We start from the raw sequence: 21,148 nt of genomic DNA on the forward strand, positions 1-21,148 counted from the left end.
GTCACTCTGGGGGAAGTTTCTTTTCCTTTGAGTGACACATAGGCAGGGGTGTAGTGGGGCGGGCATGTTTACAAGGATAGAACCATGTCCCCTTATCTTTTTTTTACGACTACACCCCTGGCTGTGACACCTAAAAAAAATCCTGTAAGTGATATAATTACAGTACATATTTCATAGCATGCGCACACTTAACAAAAAAAAAAATCAAAAACAAAAATATTGGCATTGCCTAGGACTATCCGCATTCAAATACATCCTGCCTAGGAGCTACCATCAAGGTACTTTGATATTACCATCCCTCCAAAAGCCAAGTTACCAACCCAGCAATACTTTTTTACATGTTGAATGACATACAGTGTCATATAGCATAATTTCTGTAAGCCCAGGGTGTCAGAGCTCCATCCTTCAATCTGGACTGACAGAAAAATGTTGCAGAAATGATATAGCACCTCTTAAAAAGACATTAAGGATTCACAAACTGCTAGCGAAAAATGGAACTGTGATGCCAGCAGAATGGAATGGCGACACCTGAAAAAGAGGTAAGTATTGAGATTTCTATTTTCTATCAAATAGTTTACTGTGGGGAAACATTTTACTCATTTCCCCCCTTCTAGTGCTTGAAAACTGGCAGATCAGGTACCCAGTGTTGTGACATGGGAGTGGGGAACTCATCTCTTTGAATTATTGTTATAGTTGTTTTTGCTGGAGCCCTATATCCCTGTAGATATAAAGAATAAAATCGATTTAAGTAATCTCTAAGAGTAAAGGCTGTACTGTGTATTAGTGGTGATAAAAAACCATTGGACTGGTTAAGTATGATTTGACAAATGGAGACCCTTTTTTAAAGCATATGTAGCACAATGCAACCTCTGTTGTGTCAGGGGAAACTGACACAACAGAAAAAACACACAAAAAAAAAATTATGTTTGTTTAGGCTACAAATATCTGAACACTCTTCTGTGGACAGCATTGTTGGATAATTGGTATGTTAGTAAAACTGTAGAGTACCATTGGTAATGATTTTATATGTAACACCTGCTAGATTAACTGCAACTCAAGGCAAAAGAAAAGTTTAGCATCACATGTCTGCTCCGGTCATGTGAAGAAACCCTAATAATCCTATCTGGGAAATGGCTAACACATGAAAGCATTTCTGTGCACATGATCCGAGTGACAGTTGTCTCATGAGAGGGGAGTATCTTTTTTTTTAATCAGGTTAGTGCCTTGTTTGATGAGTCAGGGTGCTATGATCCAAATGCCTCTTGTCTAAAAAGGACAACTTTACCTCGGATTCACACAAATGCAATAAATTAGTGCAGTGTCCAAGATTATTACAGGGCTATGTGTAATAAGGAATGCAGCTTCCTTGGATTTCTGTAAAGCCTTTAACACTGTGACACTTGAAATACTGCCGCATACACTGGAAAGTCAGGAATGTGTGACTGATTGGCTAAGATGTAACAGCCGGGGTAAGTCTTAGTATTGCAGTGATATCAAGAGCCAGAATTGATAAGCCAAAATATGTCAATAAGCATTCAACATTCTTATCATCATCTTTTTGGTAGAGGCTATATTCTTTTCTAACATCATTCTGTGTAATGCAACATGCCATTCTGAGAACTACAGAAGAGTTGCTTGGAACACATTTGATGTGAGTTGTTGCAAGCTCAGATTCAAGGTCATAAAAAAAAAAAAAAAAGATACCAGCGGCCAAAGGGATTTAGCAATCAGACCACTGTGTCTCTTGACCAAATTTAAATGAAAGGTTTCACATATAACTGGGTAATGATGTCCATTTATAAAGGGGTGCTGCTAAATATATTAGGAATGCTGTTCTTGGTTATTATTATACTATAGTTCTAATGCATTTGTAGATGCTATCATGCTGAAACTACAATAGACAGAATAAAACCAACAGCTTAATGGAAAAAAATAGAAAAGGGGGTAAACATGTTTAGTACTTTTTTGAATACTGATATTAAATATGACTTTCCATATCTCAATAAAATAAAACCTCCTATGATCATTATTTTTGATGTTTGTTTATCCAGGGAAAACATACAAGCTCTGCAAATTGTGTTTTTTTTCCAGAGCACCACTCTTTCACTAAATTTGCTGGCCATTTTTTGAGAAGGAAGGGGGAAGGCAAGAAAGGTTAAGAATTTAAAATTTGGCGTAGTCAACAGTAGGCCCTCCTCATCTAATTTTCCCAACCCATTTGAGAAGTCTACTTTAGCTGTCATAGTTTTTTAAGCTAATTTTTATTCAGTTTAGGACAAGAGGCTGCCACAGTATATCTTGTGGCAGGCCAAAAAAATGTTTACATACTGCCAGTGCTGGTTGTACAATCTACAGGCACGGCAAAGAGGACACAATTGGTTGCCACAGTTGGGTCTCATACATAATGGTACATAATAGCTTAAAACCTTTTGTTGGCTCCAGGAGTGTTGCTAGGTTTTGAAAGATCTTGGGGAACCTTCTGGAAACCCTGTGGCAAATGGTGTTTGTGGCCACAGTTGGAGTGGTCTAGTTTAAAAAGATCCCAAAACCCACTTACTGTGTACACAGCACAACTATGTCTGTTCTTCTGCGGAAAGGCTCTGCAGCACCATGAAGGAGGAAGGTGCATATATGAGCTGGTATGTTGCATCAATGGGGGTTGCCTACTTCTATCTCTTTCTGTTTTTAGGGCTCAGTGTAAAGAATCTGCGCAGTAGAGTTAGTAAAAGCAGGAAAATCTATTTGCTCTTATGTAGATGCTACCATAACACAGAGGTACCAGCTAATAGACATGTACTACTAGATGGTCCCCACACTTTCATCCCACTATTCCACAGACTCCCCAAAGACCCCCAATCTGCCATGAGAAATCTTCCTTACATCTCACCCACTTGATATATGAAAAAGAGGGAGGGTGGGACAACTATCTAGGCAATAACATTAGTTTCCTCCCAATCACTTGACTATCAACCTCCAATCAAACAAGGGCTCTTATTTGAATATTTTTAAGTGAAGCATTGTTAAATGTGTGTAAATTGTTCTGTAATTTGTATCTAGCTATGATATTAGAATTTATTTGTTTATGTTTGAATATGTTAAAGGTTACCATTTAGTAAGTAGGTCAAAGTCCTTTCCTACTTTAATAAGGTTTACAGTGGTCTACAAACTATAAAACTATATGAAGCAATGATCAATAGCAATAGGATTGTTTTCTTTGATCTGATTTTTTATGTTTTTATCTATCTGCCTGTTTTTTGGGTTAGGTCATATGAAGTTAATTTACTTTAATATCTGTACATCCTCCTTGTACATATCACCTTTACCCCTGCCTTGAAAATGATCCTCCCTTTGCATACTCAGTCACTTAGGCATTACAAACTTCACTGCTGTCTGCAAAGAAGAAGACATCTGCAAGTCACCACTTAATGATGGGAATTAGTCTACAAGATTGTTAATAAGGGCACATACTGCTCGGAGCTTTTGCATTTATTTCAAGATCAGTACTTATGTACAAAATAATATGATTTACAAGTCTATAATAAGGCAACGTCAGAACTGGAAATAACAATAAAAACTACTGAATGTCAAATGCTCAATTTAAAATCTTCTAGGTTAAGAACATTTATGTCAAATGGTACCTGTAGTTGTTAGTTCTTCTTGAAAACCAGGACTACTGGGGTCCACCACCACTTGTTTTCTACAAGATAATGGTCCATATACTAATGGCAAGCTTGCTAGTCTTCTAGATTCCTATTACAAACTTTTGATACCACTCACCAATGTCATATTTAGTGCATTTATTTACTTTTTTGTATATCCAAATAGCCAGCCAATCGGTTACAACTCATTGTATCTGATTATATTAAATGTACATTAGTTGGTTGATCATATTTCACTATTTGATTTTCTGCTGAAAATGTTTCCTGTTTTCATTGCTATGACTTCAGTGGAGAAGGGTTACTGGTTAAACATAAATACCTAATCTGTTCCCTAGCTGAGGAAGACCAAAAACATATAGAGATTCCAGAAAAAGTCACAGGTGAGTGAAGCCTGGACATTCTGTGTTCAAAGAATAGTGCTTGCCTTGGGATAACTAGATATTTGTAGTAGTGTTGCATTTAGTGTTATGCATATGCACGTCACAACTCTATAAAGAAAGAACATCTGTAGACTACAGCTTGTGATTTTAAACAGACAAAAGTAGATATATATAATGAAGTAAAGGAATGCTTTCACACATCAATACTCTTGAAGAGTCAGTCCACCCAGAATTGTAATTTTAATCATAAGTGGCACCAAGTGACTTTTTATGTACTGGATGCTCCAGCATTACAATCTCTCAAATCTCAAAATCCTGACACTCTTCCTGTCCACCTTTGTATGCTCTGATAGCATATGTTGCAGTGACTATAAAAGAAAATAATTTAACAATACAAGAGAGAAACTAGGACCCATCATATTGGCAATATGTGTGCAGATCAAGAACTCACACCAATAGAGTTAGTTTTATCTGCACATAAGCATCCAAAAACTGAAAAGTACACTTTGGTTGGAATGATTCTTTAAACTTACCAGTAAAATTTTGCAGCATGCCAACGATCTGCATGCCATTACAAAAGGAGCTCTTGCTGTCACAAAACTACTGTGTGATTGAAATACGATGTTAATATCAAACTAGATTATAGGGGCAAGCTTGTTTCTGTATACAGAATGATAAAATCGATGAGCAGGTCAAAGCATAGTTTAATGGTAATACCATTAATGTGTTTTTTTAAACAGACTTTTGCATTTAGTTAGCAGTTGTATTACTAACATGGTTATATATGCGGAAATATGCAGACAGAGTAACATAGACACTTGTCTGACTTTTAAGGTGTTTGATGGAAAAGTTTTCAGCTGGTGCAGGCCAGCATGGTTTTCCTATATAGCAGAAGAGAATGATACATAAGACAGGCAGATTTGTTTTCTCATTTGGTAACCGAACAAGGAGCAAGTGACCTGAGCATTATGTTATACAGCCCCTGCTGCAAACAGCATTAAAGTTAATAGATGTAAGAAGGATTTTAGCCTAGTAAAGTACGGTGATTGGACTATTTTGAAGGTTATCAGTATAAAAATGTTTATATATATTTTTATTGATTTAAAATGTAAAATTCTATAAATTGGTTGGCTGGACTGTATTTATTTGGCACCACTTTTTACATAAATACATCACTAAAATTCAGCCTAGTTAGTACTATAGTGGACTGTGCAGATGTAATGGGGGGGGGGGGGGGGGGTGACAATCTAAGACAGTACTAGGGCCTAACTGCAGCGAGTTTAACTGATAAAGTTCCAAGATTTCCCACATTACTGACATGCTTGACATCAATCCAAGGGAAAACTAGGCTGAATAGCAGGTGGGCCTCCTGAGCCACAAGTAATAACATATATTGGACAAGGGCCCTAACTCCTTAGACATGAACCAAGTGAGATCCCCTGTCAGTAATACATGCTAAGTATTGTATGATTACCTGCTCCTTGTTTAGACCACAGAGGAATATCTTCCAGCATCACCTTTCATTGGAGCTCTGTGTCATTGCATGACCAAATGTCATATGACTGAATGTATTTGCCTTGTAGACCAGATTCTTAGCCCTCTTGGTATTGCCCATGTTCTCTGTCATGCTTAGAAAGTGGTAATTAAGCAAAAATGGAGACACAAAGTTTTACTATGCATGCTGGGAATGATGTCAAGGCTGCAGTCATTATCATAACAGTCATAATATTTATTATATGCATATTAAAACTTACAAAGACATATGTTCAATGTGGAAAATAATTACTTCCTGTGCAGAGCCAAGCCAAAATAAAGATACAGAACATGAAAAGGCGAAAGGTGAGTTAAATAGCATTGTGTTATTGCATCTTTTCAGTAGATTAGTATTTCTCTCCTGCTCCCTGACTGTTTTAGTAAAGTATTTTGATTACTATATACTTTCTTGCATGTAAAAGAAAATATCCAATATCAAATGCAAAGGATAATATTAATTACAATTTAAAAAAAATCAGTTAATATTATGTTCCTTATTACAAAATGTACATGCATGTTATTTACATTTTAAACAATAATTACATTCAAATGCAGAAGAAAAGAAACCTAAGGAGAAGGAGCATGAAAACGCAAAAGGTGAGTAAGATGGAGAAAAGTGCTTGTGCAGAATACCATTTGGCTGAGATCTATCCAAGGAAAGCACCCAGCGGTACAACTCCAGTCTTTGAACAAATTATACCAAGACACAGTCTACATTTATAAAGCAAATACACAGGGATATGGATTTTTACTTTATTTATGTGTCTGTAGTTTTTAAATTTAATTGAATTTAACTCTCTAACTGTAACTGTATTCCTATCCCAACATGTTTGCTTTATGAATAAAGCGTAATGCAGCATTTCTGATTTGTTGTTGCATATCTCCCAAAATCCTCAGGATGACAAATGTTACATTTAGGACTTACCAAACATTAATGTATTTATACAATAAAACATTCATTTTTATTATTCTCTAATACTTACTCAAAATACAGACATATAGGTGATATATTATGGCTTAAATCTCCTCAAAGACTGAAGTTGTTCTGCCATGCTAAATGCATGCCATAAGGTATGGCAGTAAGTAGTCTGGCTTCAGCATTTCCTCTTAGTACAAGATCAGCAAAGGATAATCAGAATGTCTCAGATCTCAGTCCCCAAAGTTGTTACCAGTGAATAAGTGGATTAGTGAAAAAATCATTTTGGTGCTTCTAAAAAACGTTACTTCCTAAAGCAAGAATGAATATTAAATATTGTCCACCTGCTACCCCCTTACGTACCTTAGACGTTGATTTTTGGTCGGTTTGCCTAGGTATTTGGCAACATCACCAACTCCTTCCACAGCCTTTCAGGCAACCTGATCATTCTTAATCTCATTAGAATGCTACTGCATATTCCAAGGTCTACAAAAACAAACCTGTGTGAAGTGTAGAAATGTGGGCATGCTAATTCTGCTTGACCATAGCTCAAGGAGGCAGTGAATTAAGACATTAAGCCCAACTTATTAAAGCTCTCTAGGACAGGAGAAGATAGACTATATTATGAGAACTTGGATGATACTGCAAACCTGGAATGGATTCCTAAAAAAATTATTTTATTTTTGCATCATATCCAATTCAGGTTGGCTGGATCACCCAGGTTTACCCATGATATTCTATCTTCACTAGTCGTTGAGAGCTTTATTAAATCAGGACCAATATGGCTGCAGAATGTTAGTTGCATGGAAAATACTAAGGCAAAGTTAAGAAACCTAATGTTATTTTATCAATGTTTGGCAAAGCGACAGATTTATTTAATGCTAGCCCTTGCAGCAGCAGACTCTGTGTCAGCTTGGAGTCACTGGTGTTGTAGCTTACAAAGGGTTGTGGACTACTTGTGTAATAGCTCTGGCAAAGTCACATAGTGACTCTTCCATATGCAGAAGTACAGTTTCCTTAGCCCCCATCCGTGAACAGTGGGAATGAACTGCAGGGAGCAAAAGAGCGTGCTTGGCAGGGATGAATGGGTAAAGCTTAGGTTTTCTTTGGGTAAGAAAAAGTTATAAAGTGGGTGTTCTATGCAAACATGACAATAGGTGTTAAAAATAAGCTTTACACCTCTTCAACTGAGTTAGTTTTCCCAATATTGGCACTATGTGTCCCTAAACTCACCAATGTCCAAGTATTTGGCATTTGGCAAAGAAGGAACTGGCAAGAGATGGATCAACCAACATAAATTTATTGATTGTGTTTTGAAATGTATGCAAACCATAAAATACTGTTTTTTTGCAAAGTTAGCTAGATGTGTGTAACATTGAACATTGAATGAAACATATTTGATTACTAAATAGGTGAGTCCCATTCAAGTAGCATGAAGTAGCAATAAATCTTGCATGGTTGCACACTGCTCCATTATTGTGCTATTGATCACAACTTGCTGCTAAATGCCATTTTTGTAGCTTGCTCCATTGGTAGTCATTTGTTCTACTGCAATGTACCTCTAGCCTATTGAGGTGGCTGTTTGTGTAGCTTTAGCCTGCATGCTAATGTGTAGTCATATATTGGGCAACATTTTCAAAAACATATCATATGTTATATTTTCTGTGCCCTGTTTCACTAAGTTTCCTGTGAGTTTCCTTAGAAGTGTACGTTGAGGGGAGCAGAATAAAGAGTAGTTTAAGTTGGTGATAAGGTGTTAAATTGTCGATAAACATAGCATTTTTAGGGGAGAAATACAGTAATTCATTCATCCTAGTGTATTGAGCTGCATGTTAATAAAAAAAGTGTTAACAAAGTGACAGCACTGCACAGACCATGATAAATGAGCTTCAGTCAACTCGCCAGGCTCCGGTGTAATGTTACCAGTGCATGTTACTAAACACTATGTCCATCATTGCTGAGTGCCTGTCAAAGTGACCAGCCACTTCTGACAAAAATAGCCTGCAAAGCAAAGAGTTTTTATATTTTAAAGATGCATTTACCTATTTGTTCTTCTTGTTTTCACAGTTTACTGCTTTTATTATTTTGTTTGTTTATCATTCCTTCCTACAGCTGATCACTTAGTAAAACTTCTTGTCATTATTAGCTCCTGTCAGACTCAGCAATACAACACATCACTTTTCTCCTGTAATAATAATTTTTTCTTTACATATAAAAAGTTATACATTCTGGATTGTTCAAAAATCAAGTTATTAACTATGTCAATTCTCTTATGAAAAATTGAACCAATATAATGGGCAACTGAGGGAATCCTTTAAAATACTGGTCTGCAATGGAAATGTGATGAAAGTTTATAGTCCAGATCCAATAATTGCAATGATTTTTGTTTGTATCTTTTTTTCTTCAGCCATAGTATTTAATGTGCTGTTCTGAGGCCTCTAAAATATGAATGTCTTTAAAAATTTTAAGGTTTTTTGCATACTCTTCCTGTGATAATATTAATAGGAAGTAATTAATTAATATAGGTTTTAAAACTGGGACCATATTTATTCTGTGACAATCTCTTACCATAGTTAATAAAGAAAGATTGAGATAGTTTGTCCCAACTACCTTAGCATATATTGAACTGATGTATCTTCCCTGCTAGCAGGTCAGTTCTCTGCCTCAGGAGCGATGAACTGTAAATTAGTTACGCTATTTTAGCAAACTAAACAGACATATTGTGCAGGGACAGCACAAATAAAATCCTAGTTGAATTGCAATGACAGACAGAATGGAAATCTGGAACTATTTAATTATCTACACCAGCATTATGTGAAGGTAACCATGCCCAACCTGGCAACCCTATTTCTCTATTCCATTATTTGTGTTGGTAATGTTGGTAATCTGGAAGTGACAGCAACACTACTTTCCATTAAATTGGTTTCAGTACTTGCAATGGTCCCAATGGTGTTATAAAGTTTGGAAAATTTATTTCTCTGATATTCATCTCACAAAAACCTTTCATTTGTCTATACAATTATCTATAGTGATGGTATGCATTAAAGCAATATGAGTGAATTGGTTGTAATTTTTAGTGATTTACACTTTTTCCGGCTTATATTTTGCTTAAAGGATTAATACTAGTAATACCTGGACTGAAGGAGGAAAAAGAGGTGATCATTGTTAAACCTAGTATTTGAAACCTGATAGATATTTATACAAAAGGCATATAATAAAACAAATGAATGACTTGTGATTATATGATCTCAGATGAGAACAAGGAAAAAAGCATGGAAGTGTGATATATCTAGTGGGGTGTGTAAGGAGGGGAGGTCTATGTAGGTTTGTGAAAACCTGATAGTGGACCCTATTCAATGGATTTATAAAACATCTGAAAAGGTGCTATTGTTGCTTTCTCTCAGCAGGGGTTTGTGATATCCCATACGGTGTAGATCATTCTCTATATATATTCTCCAATTGCAAAAGGACCTTGAAATCATGTTATATATTGCTTTATCCTATTTTATCTTCTGTATCTAGAAAAGGATGTTGTTCACGCAATATTTCAGAACAAAGAAATGCTGCTTTTTAAGTATAGGTTTTCTAATACCTATCTTGTGTGATACTTCGGTCTTGCAGCAGAACATTTTTATAAGCAGTTTGATTTGCAGTGGCATTTCATAGTGGGTGTGTAACTTGAGCAAATCATTTTGTTGGCACCTTCTTACAGGGCAAAAATCTGTGACCTTTGGTTCAGCCTTTCACAAACATTCCACAATATCATTTACAGTCACTGCTTTAGACTAGTATATTGGTGACACACTTGTTAGAAAATGTGTCCTGTGGTTCAGCCTCTCAGTTCAAGGTTAATCTGTTTGTATGCCATTGTACCATTAATAGCCCCATATAAACCTTGGGCACTTCTGGGATGGAAGTAAAAACATTGGTAGTGTGTATAGACACCAAAGTAAGTCTTGCTTTCTCCCTGTGCTTTTGATCTTGGATTCAATGCAAAGTATGAGAAAAATAAATATGTGAAGATGTTTAAATAGTATGAGCTCACCTTCCTGTCAATCAGTTTCCTGTAGGTATTCAGTGCTCAATTGCCAGTCTATATGATCATAATAATTAAATGAATGTAAAATCTATACTTTCACACCTTGTGTGCCTTAGTCTATCATTAAACCAATCAGGATAAGCCTAATTTTAGAAATAGTGTTCATTATAAGAACATACATAAGGCCTAATTTATTAAAGCCTTCTAAGGCTGGGGAGGAAACACTTTCTTCAGTGAAGCTGGGTGCTTCAGCAAACCTAAAAAGAATCTGGTCCAGGATTGAAATCATTTAGTAACAAATAGCAAATTACATTTAAGAAATCCATTCCAGGTTTTCTGGATCTCCCAGGTACACCGAGTGTGTATTGTGTACTTGAATGTGTATTCTCTCAGCCTTGGAGAGCTTTAAAAATCAGGCCCATTCTTGTTAAAAAGTAAGTACACCCCATGAATATTGTTAAGTTTTGTTCCATTTTTGAATAAGCAAACATTAGATATTAATTGTAGAGATAAAGGTAACATACTGGGAAAATTAAATAATATATTCATCAAATCTAAATTAATGAGCATAGGAAAAAATATTTAAACCTCTTTATTTTCTACCACTTCAACTTATGTAACCTGTGCAACAGTTGTCATGCAAACAGGTGTCAATGTGCAAGCAAAAAAAAAAGGATAGCAGCAGGATGGCAGTAAAAAACCTTTCCTGCTGAAAGGAATATTAACCCCCCTAGCGGTAATCCCAAGTGTGATTCGGGTTGGATTTTACCTGCAAATGTAATCCCAAATCACACTCTGGGGTTGCTAAAAATAAAAAAAAAAAAACACTTACCTTGCTCCGTTGTCTTCCCCTGGTGTCCTGCTGGTCCCCGCAGGTCCTGGTGACACATCTTTTCTCTTCGATCTTCAGCAACGAACTGCAGAGACGTTCTCCGGGGTTTCCCGGTGACGTTGTTGCATGCGGTGGTGTGGGCGTGAGGATCGGCGGGAAATTCAAATAGTTTTGTATTGGATTCAATACAAAATAGCTGTGTTGAGTCCAATACAAAGAAATCTTCATATATTATATATATGATTATGTTATATATAATATACATACTACTGTGCATTATATTTCATGTTTCAGTATTTTTGTTTTTTTTAATTTAAAGTGTATTATTAAATGTATTGCATTTATTAAATATTGGACATATTTTGATAAATTATGACTAAGAATCATAGCCTACAATGTAAAATAAATTTCCATGCAAAAAAAATGTAACACTTTTTGCATGCAAATACGGACAGAATTGGAACGCTAGGGGGGTTAAAGTTAGTCTACTGTTTGCAATTGACATATAGACAAATACTAGGCTTTTTAGAGCTACGTGCTGTGGACTTGTGAATTAAAGATTAAATAATTTGGCCACTGTTTTAATTGCTGCAAGTAATATAACAAAGTTTAGTGTAGGTTCAGCAGTGTTACATCATTATATGCAGTACCAGACACAGGGCTCTGTCAAGAGATCCACCTTTATGCAGCTTTCTAAATGGTCAGTCTACCCAAAAGTATAGTTTTATTTATGGGTAAACTGTAGTGGGCCAATTCAGCCCTTTCATTTCTTATGTGTTGAATACTGTGAACACTGAGAAATGTCATAGTGAGAATGCCTTGTCATTATTCCGAACTCTATACTTGTTCACTTGGGACTGCCCACCTTTGTCTGTTTCAGCATCTCCTGTTATGTTCTCCATTATAAAAAATAATGAAAAACCCAACTGGGGAACTGGAAAATTCTCATAATGTCCACAGCAGGTATGCAGACCCAGGGAATGCAAGTTATCTCAGATATGTCATTAAGCGATATATCAGTATAGCATTATTTTTTGGACAGACCGATCCTTTAAATATAAGATTAAAATCCAGCTATTTTTAATACAGAAAACTGGGAAATGGCATGGATTCAGGTATTCAGTATCTTGGTCAATGAAGAAAAAACGTAGTAGCACTACCACTGATTGTATACTGGACATTAGTGTAAAATGTAAATTAGGCTGACTTCTTCCAAAACCAGGATTGATTGCAGTCTATAGTAGCTTGCATGGTCCAAAAAGTACATGGATGTTTCAACCATACAGGTACTCACCAGAATTTCAAACTTATTAAATATCATTTTAAGAAGGATTAATTCAATACAGTTATTTTGTAGCAGTAGAAAAGCAAGTCTGTATAGGTACTAAAATGTTTAGCTTCCATTGTGTGCATATATTATAAGGAAATACACATAAAAATAACAACCAATATTAGAAGGTAATACCTTTAACCATTGAATACACATAAAACATTGAATAGAATAAACATTATCTTTAATATGTGCCATGAAAAACTGTATGTTCTGTATGAGAGACAGAAAACTTGATATTTTTTTTTAAATGTAAATAAAAATGTTTTATATTATGTTTTATTAAAAATTTAGAATATTTTATAATCGTTTATATGAGTAAATCATCATGCTTAGTAATTGGACGGCAAATGTTTCGCTCACATGCATAACAGTGATCATTATCCTTAACGAGTAACTGTAGTCCAAAATGTGGCCTGTCAGTAAAGGTTAGCACCGTTTAGCTAAAGATTATCACACAGCTGCTTTACCATGCCTTGTAAAGTATTCATTGCAAATGGCAAATGTGCTGAGATAATAGTAATTATATCACATCGAATGTTCAAGAGGAAAGCACAGCCTTAGTGAAGTACTGTAACAAATGGTATAGAAGGTATCTACGTATCTCACCTACATCACAAATCTAAACAATGGATTTAGTACTTAATTTATGCCAATTCTTCATCTAGTACCACTAGTTGCCGATACGGAGTAGTATCATCAATCTATTATTTTCAAAATGCATAGAGCTTTTTTAAGCTTTAAAGTAGGCAGTATATGGAAACAAGGGCTTAGGATATTCATTTAGGATAAAGTGTAAATTATACCTGTCCATTGCACATATACTTCATAAATATGTTTTTAACTTAGTTTTTTTAGTTTCAAAGTACATGCATCTGTAGGGTATCTCAAATATCTGTCTTAGCGAATCAGACCATGAAATCTTTGCCAAATGCAACAAATGTATATTGTGTGATAAAATTTGATTGAAAAAAGGCCAGCTTTGGTTGAGCAGTTAAAAGATAATGGATAGCACAGGTCCATTGTTGTGTTCAATGCACACAACGTATCTTTTTCCAATGGCAGGCTCATAAAAATCAATATTCGTAGCCCCAGTTTTAGCACTGGGCCCTGTTGTGCCAATAACTGTAATATTTTTATGCAGAAAATTGCATTAACTCTTAAATGTAACATACTGCTCATAAAACACAGCTATTTATGTGTATATGGTACACATTTTGCTTGCAGACATAGAAGACAGTGATGTGACATCTTCTTCAGGTCAGATGTGTGGTTTATCTGGATTTCAATCCTCTTTGGTTTTCTTCCTCTGCTATTGTGTACATTCCTAACATTTCCTGGGCTTTACAAGCTATCCATATATTCATTTAATACTGGGTCATGATCTCTACATTTCATATGTGTGTTGCCATCTACCTTTTTCTGATCGCTGTTTTCTTTTTTCAGCCACTGAAAAGTCAAAGCTTTCTTCCCTATAAGTTTTCAGCTTTTTTGGAGTGTTTCAGGCTTCTGCGTTAACTGATTTTTTTCTCCTTTAGGATTTATGTCTTTATTCTGCCAAGGAAATGTATCACATAAAATATAAAAATTTGTGCAGAAATAAACTTTATTTTATGTTTGCAGATGAAGATGAGTCTTCTTCTAGTACTCCTCCTCCAGGTAGAATTTCTGTTTTACATTAGCATTCTTTCCTTATCCCTTAGTTCTATGATTACATGTCTTTCCTTTTGTAGTCGTTGTTTATTTTGCATACACAACTTCCAAACAGTCTACAAACTGCATATTTGAAAATAGAAAGAAGGTGATACAAATATGGGTGTACAAATAGTTAAAGTATATGTATAATTAAACTTTATGTTGTGTTTTTGATTAAGTAGGGAAAGGTAAAACCCCTGTTTGTTGTCTATCAACCACTGGGGAAATTTTCCTGTTTCTGTCTCATTGACAGAACAGAAAGTAAGCAGAAATCTCCCAAATTTGTGAATTCCTCTCTTGGCCTACTGTCTCAATAACAGATGCACCATTGGAAGATTTTCCCTTACCCTACTTTAGTTCTATTTAAGAAAAAAACTTAAAGAATGAAATTTCCTAGTAGCCAAATGTTGAGAGGATTTAATACCAGTTACAACAACAGGCAAAAATTTACATCTAAACGTCCCTCCAGTTTGTTTAAAATTATTCAGTATTTCGTTTAACCTGATTACAAATTATTTTTATTTAAGGAGTAGAGGTCCTGCCCATTTTTCTTGTAGGTTTGATCTTCTCTTTCAGTTCTTTAATCATAGTTATCATAAGTTAATCATAAGTTAATTTTGCTAATTTCTACATTCCTCCTCTTCTAATTTGAGGTTTACAGAATTCAGCAATTATACAGTCTATGGTCTGAGGACCATACTTTGTTTTCCTGGTCTCAGGACCATACTCTGTCGCTCCTTATCTGAGGACCATACTGTGTCTCTCCTGATCTGAGGACCATACTGTGTCTCCCCTGGTCTCAGGACCATACTCTGTCTCTCCTGATCTGAGGACCATACGCTGTTTGTCCTGGTCTAAGGACCAAACTCTGTCTCTCCTGATCTGAGAACATGTTTCTCCTGGTTGTCTTTATGATTTCCAGTGCCTGCTGGACTTCCTATATTATCATGTATAATTTTCAGCAGCAGGACTCTGGGAACAGTACTGTTTTAAGATGAACCTTAAACGTTGTATGTATGATCCACCAACTTCTTGTTTTGGATATTTCAGACAGTATAAGAATAAACCTACTAAAGTCCTTCTGAGTAATTTGGCATGGTTCCCACTTTTTATGTACACTTTTTCTGTGCTTCAAACCTAGCTAAGCATTCTTCAAGGACAGGTTAGGAAACCACTATACATATTATAATGACACACTTTATCAATTGGGAAGACATGTGTTCAAGAAAGTTTATATCCAAAGGATTAACGCTCAGAGTCTCCGGAGACAGTATAATTACTAAATAATGTAAACCTTACATTGGAAAAGGAGAAAGAAAATGTAGACTCTGTTACAGTACATCCCATCTTCTTTACTGTAATGAAATTATAGACTGATAATGAGTAGATGTAATGAGTAGATACAAGGATACTCATGTACTAGATGGACTTCATTTCCTGTCCACATTCCTAGATTCACTTATAGGAGCTAGTTACAGAAATTCATAGAATTGTAGGCTATTTATAGTTAACAATGTGTCCTATACATTCAATTACTAATCAGAGCATGGGAATCATGAACCCAACTCTTCAATACTGTAATTTATTATGGGGATTAATTAATTCTGCAGTGGAAAGTTGCAGAATAAAAATTTGCATTTCAACTCTTTCAGGTGTTTTTAGATAACCTTCCTTTAAATTACTGTTTAAATATGAAGTGCTAGAGAATGTAGAAACAGTTGATTCTTTATTTCAGAAATTTTTTTTACCCCATAATGTGTACACCACAGGTATTTCAGTAATTTTAGCACCTCCAATTTTATTTTTAATTTAAGTCCCAGTAGTTATTTTACTTATCATTGCAACATCCATGTTCTCTTTCAGATGAAATTGCTCGCTCTGCAGAAAGGAAAGACTCTGGTAAGTCACTTTCAAGTGAATCTACAGTATGAAAAAAACCCTGTTCTTAGCACCACCTGCAGATTCTCCCATTGCTGACATTTTGAAAATACAATTTGCCTGGTAAATATTGAAACATTGGGTCTGATTTATTAAAGCAAGACTGGAGGGGATACACTTTTAACAGTGAAGCAGGGTGATCCTGCAAACCTGGAATGGATCTGGTCCAGGACTGTTGTCAATTGCTGTTGTCAATTGCTAACAAATAGCAAATGACTTTTAAGAAATCTATTTTGATTTGCTAGATCACCCAGCTTCACCAATGAAAGTTTATCTTTTCCAGCCTTGAAGAGCTTTACCAAATCAGGCCAATTGACCTAGAAAATATAAATCAATCAGCATAGTAAGAGTAAAATCAGATTGTGTAGGCTTGCTCAGAGAACTGAAGTAAGCAAATCACAATGAAAGCCAGGTAACTTGTATATTCAGAAAGAGGAGACAACAATGACTTCCTGCACCCAGCTATTAAATCATCTCTTCAAAAAATCTCCAGGTGTACATAAATCAAACTGTAAAAGGGAACAAAACAGCATCAACAAGATCTTAATATTATTTAACAAAACTTGGTTTAGTTACGCTTACATGAGGGCCTACCCCACAACCCAACCTCAGTTTTATACTCAATGGTCCCTGGTTCACCTAGACATGCCAGTCACTGGTCCAGCTGAATAACCGACCCATCCATCCCTATAAGTATTTGCTCCAAAGGATAAGCTCACTACCATTGCTTCAGATCTATAGACACAGGAAAATGTTCTTGTGTTGAGTTTTTTTCTCCCTCTTGTATCACTTTCTTTGCTTTGGAAATAGAAATAAAGGGATAGTGTTTGTTGCAGGTTTTTTTTGCAGCCTATATCTACATTGGAGATGTTGAATGTCAACTTCCTGTACTTCTTCCAGTCCTCCTTCCTTACATTAATATAAACTTCCTGCCCTCATTCCAGCCTGTTTGATTTCTCCTATTCTATAGAACCTTTAGTCACAGAAAAATAAATGTAAATATTTCCAGACACAGCTAAGGGGTCTGGGGAGTAGGTCCACCTTGTTTTTTTATTACAAAAGTGAACTTACAATTTAAAGCTACTAAGGTGTTTTTTTATTTAGTACTTATTACAGCTGTGACTAAAACTTGTTTTTTATTTTAGTTGCGTTCATTTTATTGAATAAGTAATCTGCACCGGGGAATTATTCATATCGGAATTTCGAGAAATATAACACCTGTATTTTTTGCAGATGCTTCATTTTTTAGGAGTAGAGATGCCAACCTGGAAGCTGATCATACAGCAGGGTTTATTTGATCTACTTCATATTTTCTGTCTACTTATTTACTCTGTTTTGTGTTTTAACAAAGAAATACTTATAAATTATCTTTACTCTCAGGAAATACAGGAACTGAACCCATTTGATAGCAAAGTGATTGATTGTTTAACTTAAGCATGTCTAAATGTGGTATGGAAAGTGTATTAATTGTATATGGTTTGGTCTTTTGGAGAAGGGCATCCAGATGATGCGGACAAGAAGGATGATTCTCAACGATCAGTCTTATTTACTGAGAAACCCAGTAGTGGAACAGTGAGTGTGGGTGAGTATTACTGGGAATTACCTATGCCATATATTGTTTGTGTACTGTACCAGGCATACATTTAGTGCATTTCCATAGAGTAAGTTTATCTAACCTACCAGAGACACAAAGAGGCTTATGGGATAATATTACCTAATATTAAGGTATAAGGCCATAAAGGAGAATCATTGGGTTGGCCTTTAAAAAAAAAACTTACTGAAGAGATCTTTACAAAGTTTTTTCCCCACCTTCTCCCATATGGCCATAATAAAACCAACTAACCAATTTTCTCCACTTAATCACCAAAAACATCTAAAAAAATGCCAAATATTTGGGAATGTGAATGTCTAGGTTGTATAAGAAAGTTTCACTTATTAGTTTTTTATTAGAGAAAGTTTTTATATTGTCTTTTTAAATATGACCTATACAATTGGGCTATCCTACTATTATATATGAATTAGTTAAACATGGAGAGTTATATTGCTGAAATTTTAAGTGTCTTATTGCTGTGTTTTTTCCCCCCACTATAACCACCCAACAACATTAGGTTTTTCAGCAATATACAGCCTAGTGTATGAAAGTGCACCACTCCATAAAGGCACCAAGTGGTTTAGCTAGATAAGCACCTAAATACTGTAATTGTCATTGCCAATTCAGTTTTTGCTTTTTTGTATGAGGATAAATGGCTGGTTGTACAGTAAATATGAGAAGATGGGGAAACTATATAGAAAAGCTAAAGAAAGGCAGAAAACTTTGGCCCATTACAGAAAAAAAAACTGTGCAAAAATACATTTCTGGAGTGTAGTTGTATACTTGTGTGGACAATATAACCATACTAGTGCTGTAGTATTTAAACAGGATAGTTTGTTTTTGTAATCTTTTCAGGAGGTGACATTAAGTTTATAGCAAAAGTGGAAGCAAAGGATCTTCTCCGTAAACCCATTGTGAAATGGTTGAAAGGGAAATGGATGGACTTAGCAAGTAAAGCTGGAAAGCATCTTCAGCTAAAAGACACATTTGACCGTGTTAATAAGGTATGATGTAAAAGCTTGTTTGGTAGATGTAGAGTGGTGCTCAATGGAGTTCAGTTGCAGTAAATAAGATGAAAGTTTGACATTAACATTGACATGAGGAATGCTGTGATTATAAACCTGGGACCATTGCAGCCTTACCTTTTATAACAAGGAACTCTGAACAGATTTGTCACTGTTATTACTAAAAACTGTTAGTCGAATTTAGTATTTTTATACTTTTACTTTTATACAGATATTTTAGCAGGCAAGAAGATTCCTAAAAAGTATTCTGGGAAGGATATATTAGGAAATAAGCATTTCTCAACATTGAATACACATATTTATATTAAATAAGGTGTGTAGCACTTTACCCCACAAAGTTCTGGAGACTAAAAGTAGCACAGGCCTTTTTTACAAACAGAAGGTTTACCATACCCTTAGGTACTAGACAATTTCACTCTCGTTTTAGGCTGCTAGGGGCACCCACATGGTAAAATGAGCAAGCAGCTTCACTCTTTTTTCTGTAATTGAGCTATCAAAGAGTCAGGTAAAGAAGATTGGTTCTCAAAAGCTCTCTGTGTCCTGACCAGGTACCAAAGGCCTTTCACCCAATTGCTTTTATGCACAAATCCAGCATATGTATCCCAGTGATCTTTACATCAGCTGGTGCTCCTTACACACTTTATTATAATGTCCCTACCATAGTTTTTCAAAATAATGCCCACTAAGAATATGGGAATATCCACATAGAAGGATGAATTATTAAAATTCTTATTACTGTTGCTTTTCTATCCTCATAATTTGATCAAAGTTCAGAAATCAGTTCCAGAAAGTAATAACATACTTGAACAGAAAAATATTCACTCCCATATTTTGTAAGGGGTGTTCTTTTTAAAAATCCCACAGAATTTTTAGTTCCTTTTATCAACTTGTTCCTAGAGTACAACAGATTTTTGGAAATATTACATTTTTGGTAATATAAAAATTATTTATTTAACATTGTTGCAACAGACACAACCGTATACACAAAAATAAATTTAAAAAAGAAAATAATCTAAATGCAGCACAATGCTTTTAAAGAAAAAACCATTTAGTCAGTAAAAGAAAACTTTTGTTAAAAAAATTTGCAGAATATTGTCTTTACATAAAACAATACAAAATGTATTTTTTCTAGATATACACATTTGAAATGCAAATTATAAAGGCAAAGGAAAACTATGCTGGAAACTACAGATGTGAAGTAACGTATAAAGATAAATTTGACAGCTGCTCATTTGATCTTGAAGTTATCGGTAAGTGATCACTGTAGAAATGCTATATATTTATTATTTTACTTTTATTTTAAATACTATATTCAGTATACTTAATGATGCTTTATACACAGTTGAACTATACACACACAAATACTATAATATGATATAATCTTGTAACACTTTACATTGTCACTACCTGCCAACAAACTTTCCTCCCCTTTTAAAGATTTGTAATTGATTCTGTAAAGTAGGAACCATTTTAAAGTATAACATGAACAATAGTTGTGATTAATGTTTAATTAGGTATATGCAGTGCTAAGATTTAAGCACAATCCTAATTCTTATTTTCTGTCTGCTGTGTAGCCGCCCCAGATGCCTCTCAAACTCTGGACATTAGATCTGCATTTAAAAGAAGGTAAATCACTGAAAGCTTTGAGAAGTAATTCACAAAATATTTTACAACTTAATGGGCTTTATCAACAGGACAAAGAGACATAATAAAAAAAGTACTTACTACCTCCACTCCTAAACCCAAGTTATATAAATATGTTCAAATGTATGCACTGAAAAGCATCACATTTTTAACACAGCTTTAGTAGTACATTAAAGGGTTGATCCATCCACACCAATATTACAGTCTTGAGTGGATTCTGCAGAGATAAACCACCTGACTGTTTCTTACATCTCTCAGAACTCTAGTAGTGCAATCTCTGAATTTGGGTTCTAAAGCCTTCACACCTGTTGTAGCTATTTCCAACACAAGTTTAGGGGTGTAGTGGGCGGGCACGAGTGGGAACACCATGCCCTCACTTTTTTCTGGAATGGGCACCCGTACCCATTTTTTTTTTTTTGCAAATAAATCTTTGGTGGTCCCAGCTCTGGCTGGTCCGCCCGCCCATGAAGTCATGAAAAGGACCCCACCCCATTTTCATAGTGATATGATTAGAAATATATTTGCACCTAAAGAAAATACATTATTTGTACATATTGATATTGTCT

General features: G+C 35.2%; 1 protein-coding gene across 19 annotated transcripts in view; it reads left to right on the forward strand.

Moving 5' to 3' along the window:
• MYBPC1 (myosin binding protein C1) overlaps nt 1–21,148 on the forward strand; it is a 70,211-nt gene that overhangs the window by 16,444 nt on the left and 32,619 nt on the right. For 6 of the 19 annotated variants that reach the window (XM_072401112.1, XM_072401109.1, XM_072401125.1 and 3 more), the window contains exons 4-13: nt 3,995–4,039; nt 5,837–5,878; nt 6,128–6,169; nt 13,917–13,949; nt 14,313–14,348; nt 16,248–16,283; nt 17,815–17,904; nt 18,769–18,917; nt 20,071–20,188; nt 20,513–20,564. In XM_072401112.1, coding sequence (XP_072257213.1) covers nt 3,995–4,039; nt 5,837–5,878; nt 6,128–6,169; nt 13,917–13,949; nt 14,313–14,348; nt 16,248–16,283; nt 17,815–17,904; nt 18,769–18,917; nt 20,071–20,188; nt 20,513–20,564 — 643 coding nt within the window. The remainder of the gene's footprint in view (nt 1–3,994; nt 4,040–5,836; nt 5,879–6,127; nt 6,170–13,916; nt 13,950–14,312; nt 14,349–16,247; nt 16,284–17,814; nt 17,905–18,768; nt 18,918–20,070; nt 20,189–20,512; nt 20,565–21,148) is intronic. The other 13 variants (XM_072401128.1, XM_072401111.1, XM_072401110.1 and 10 more) reach the window with 12 other exon arrangements.

This window comes from Pyxicephalus adspersus, chromosome 2 (assembly GCF_032062135.1).
Source record: "Pyxicephalus adspersus chromosome 2, UCB_Pads_2.0, whole genome shotgun sequence".
In the NCBI taxonomy this organism is placed as follows: domain Eukaryota; kingdom Metazoa; phylum Chordata; class Amphibia; order Anura; family Pyxicephalidae; genus Pyxicephalus; species Pyxicephalus adspersus.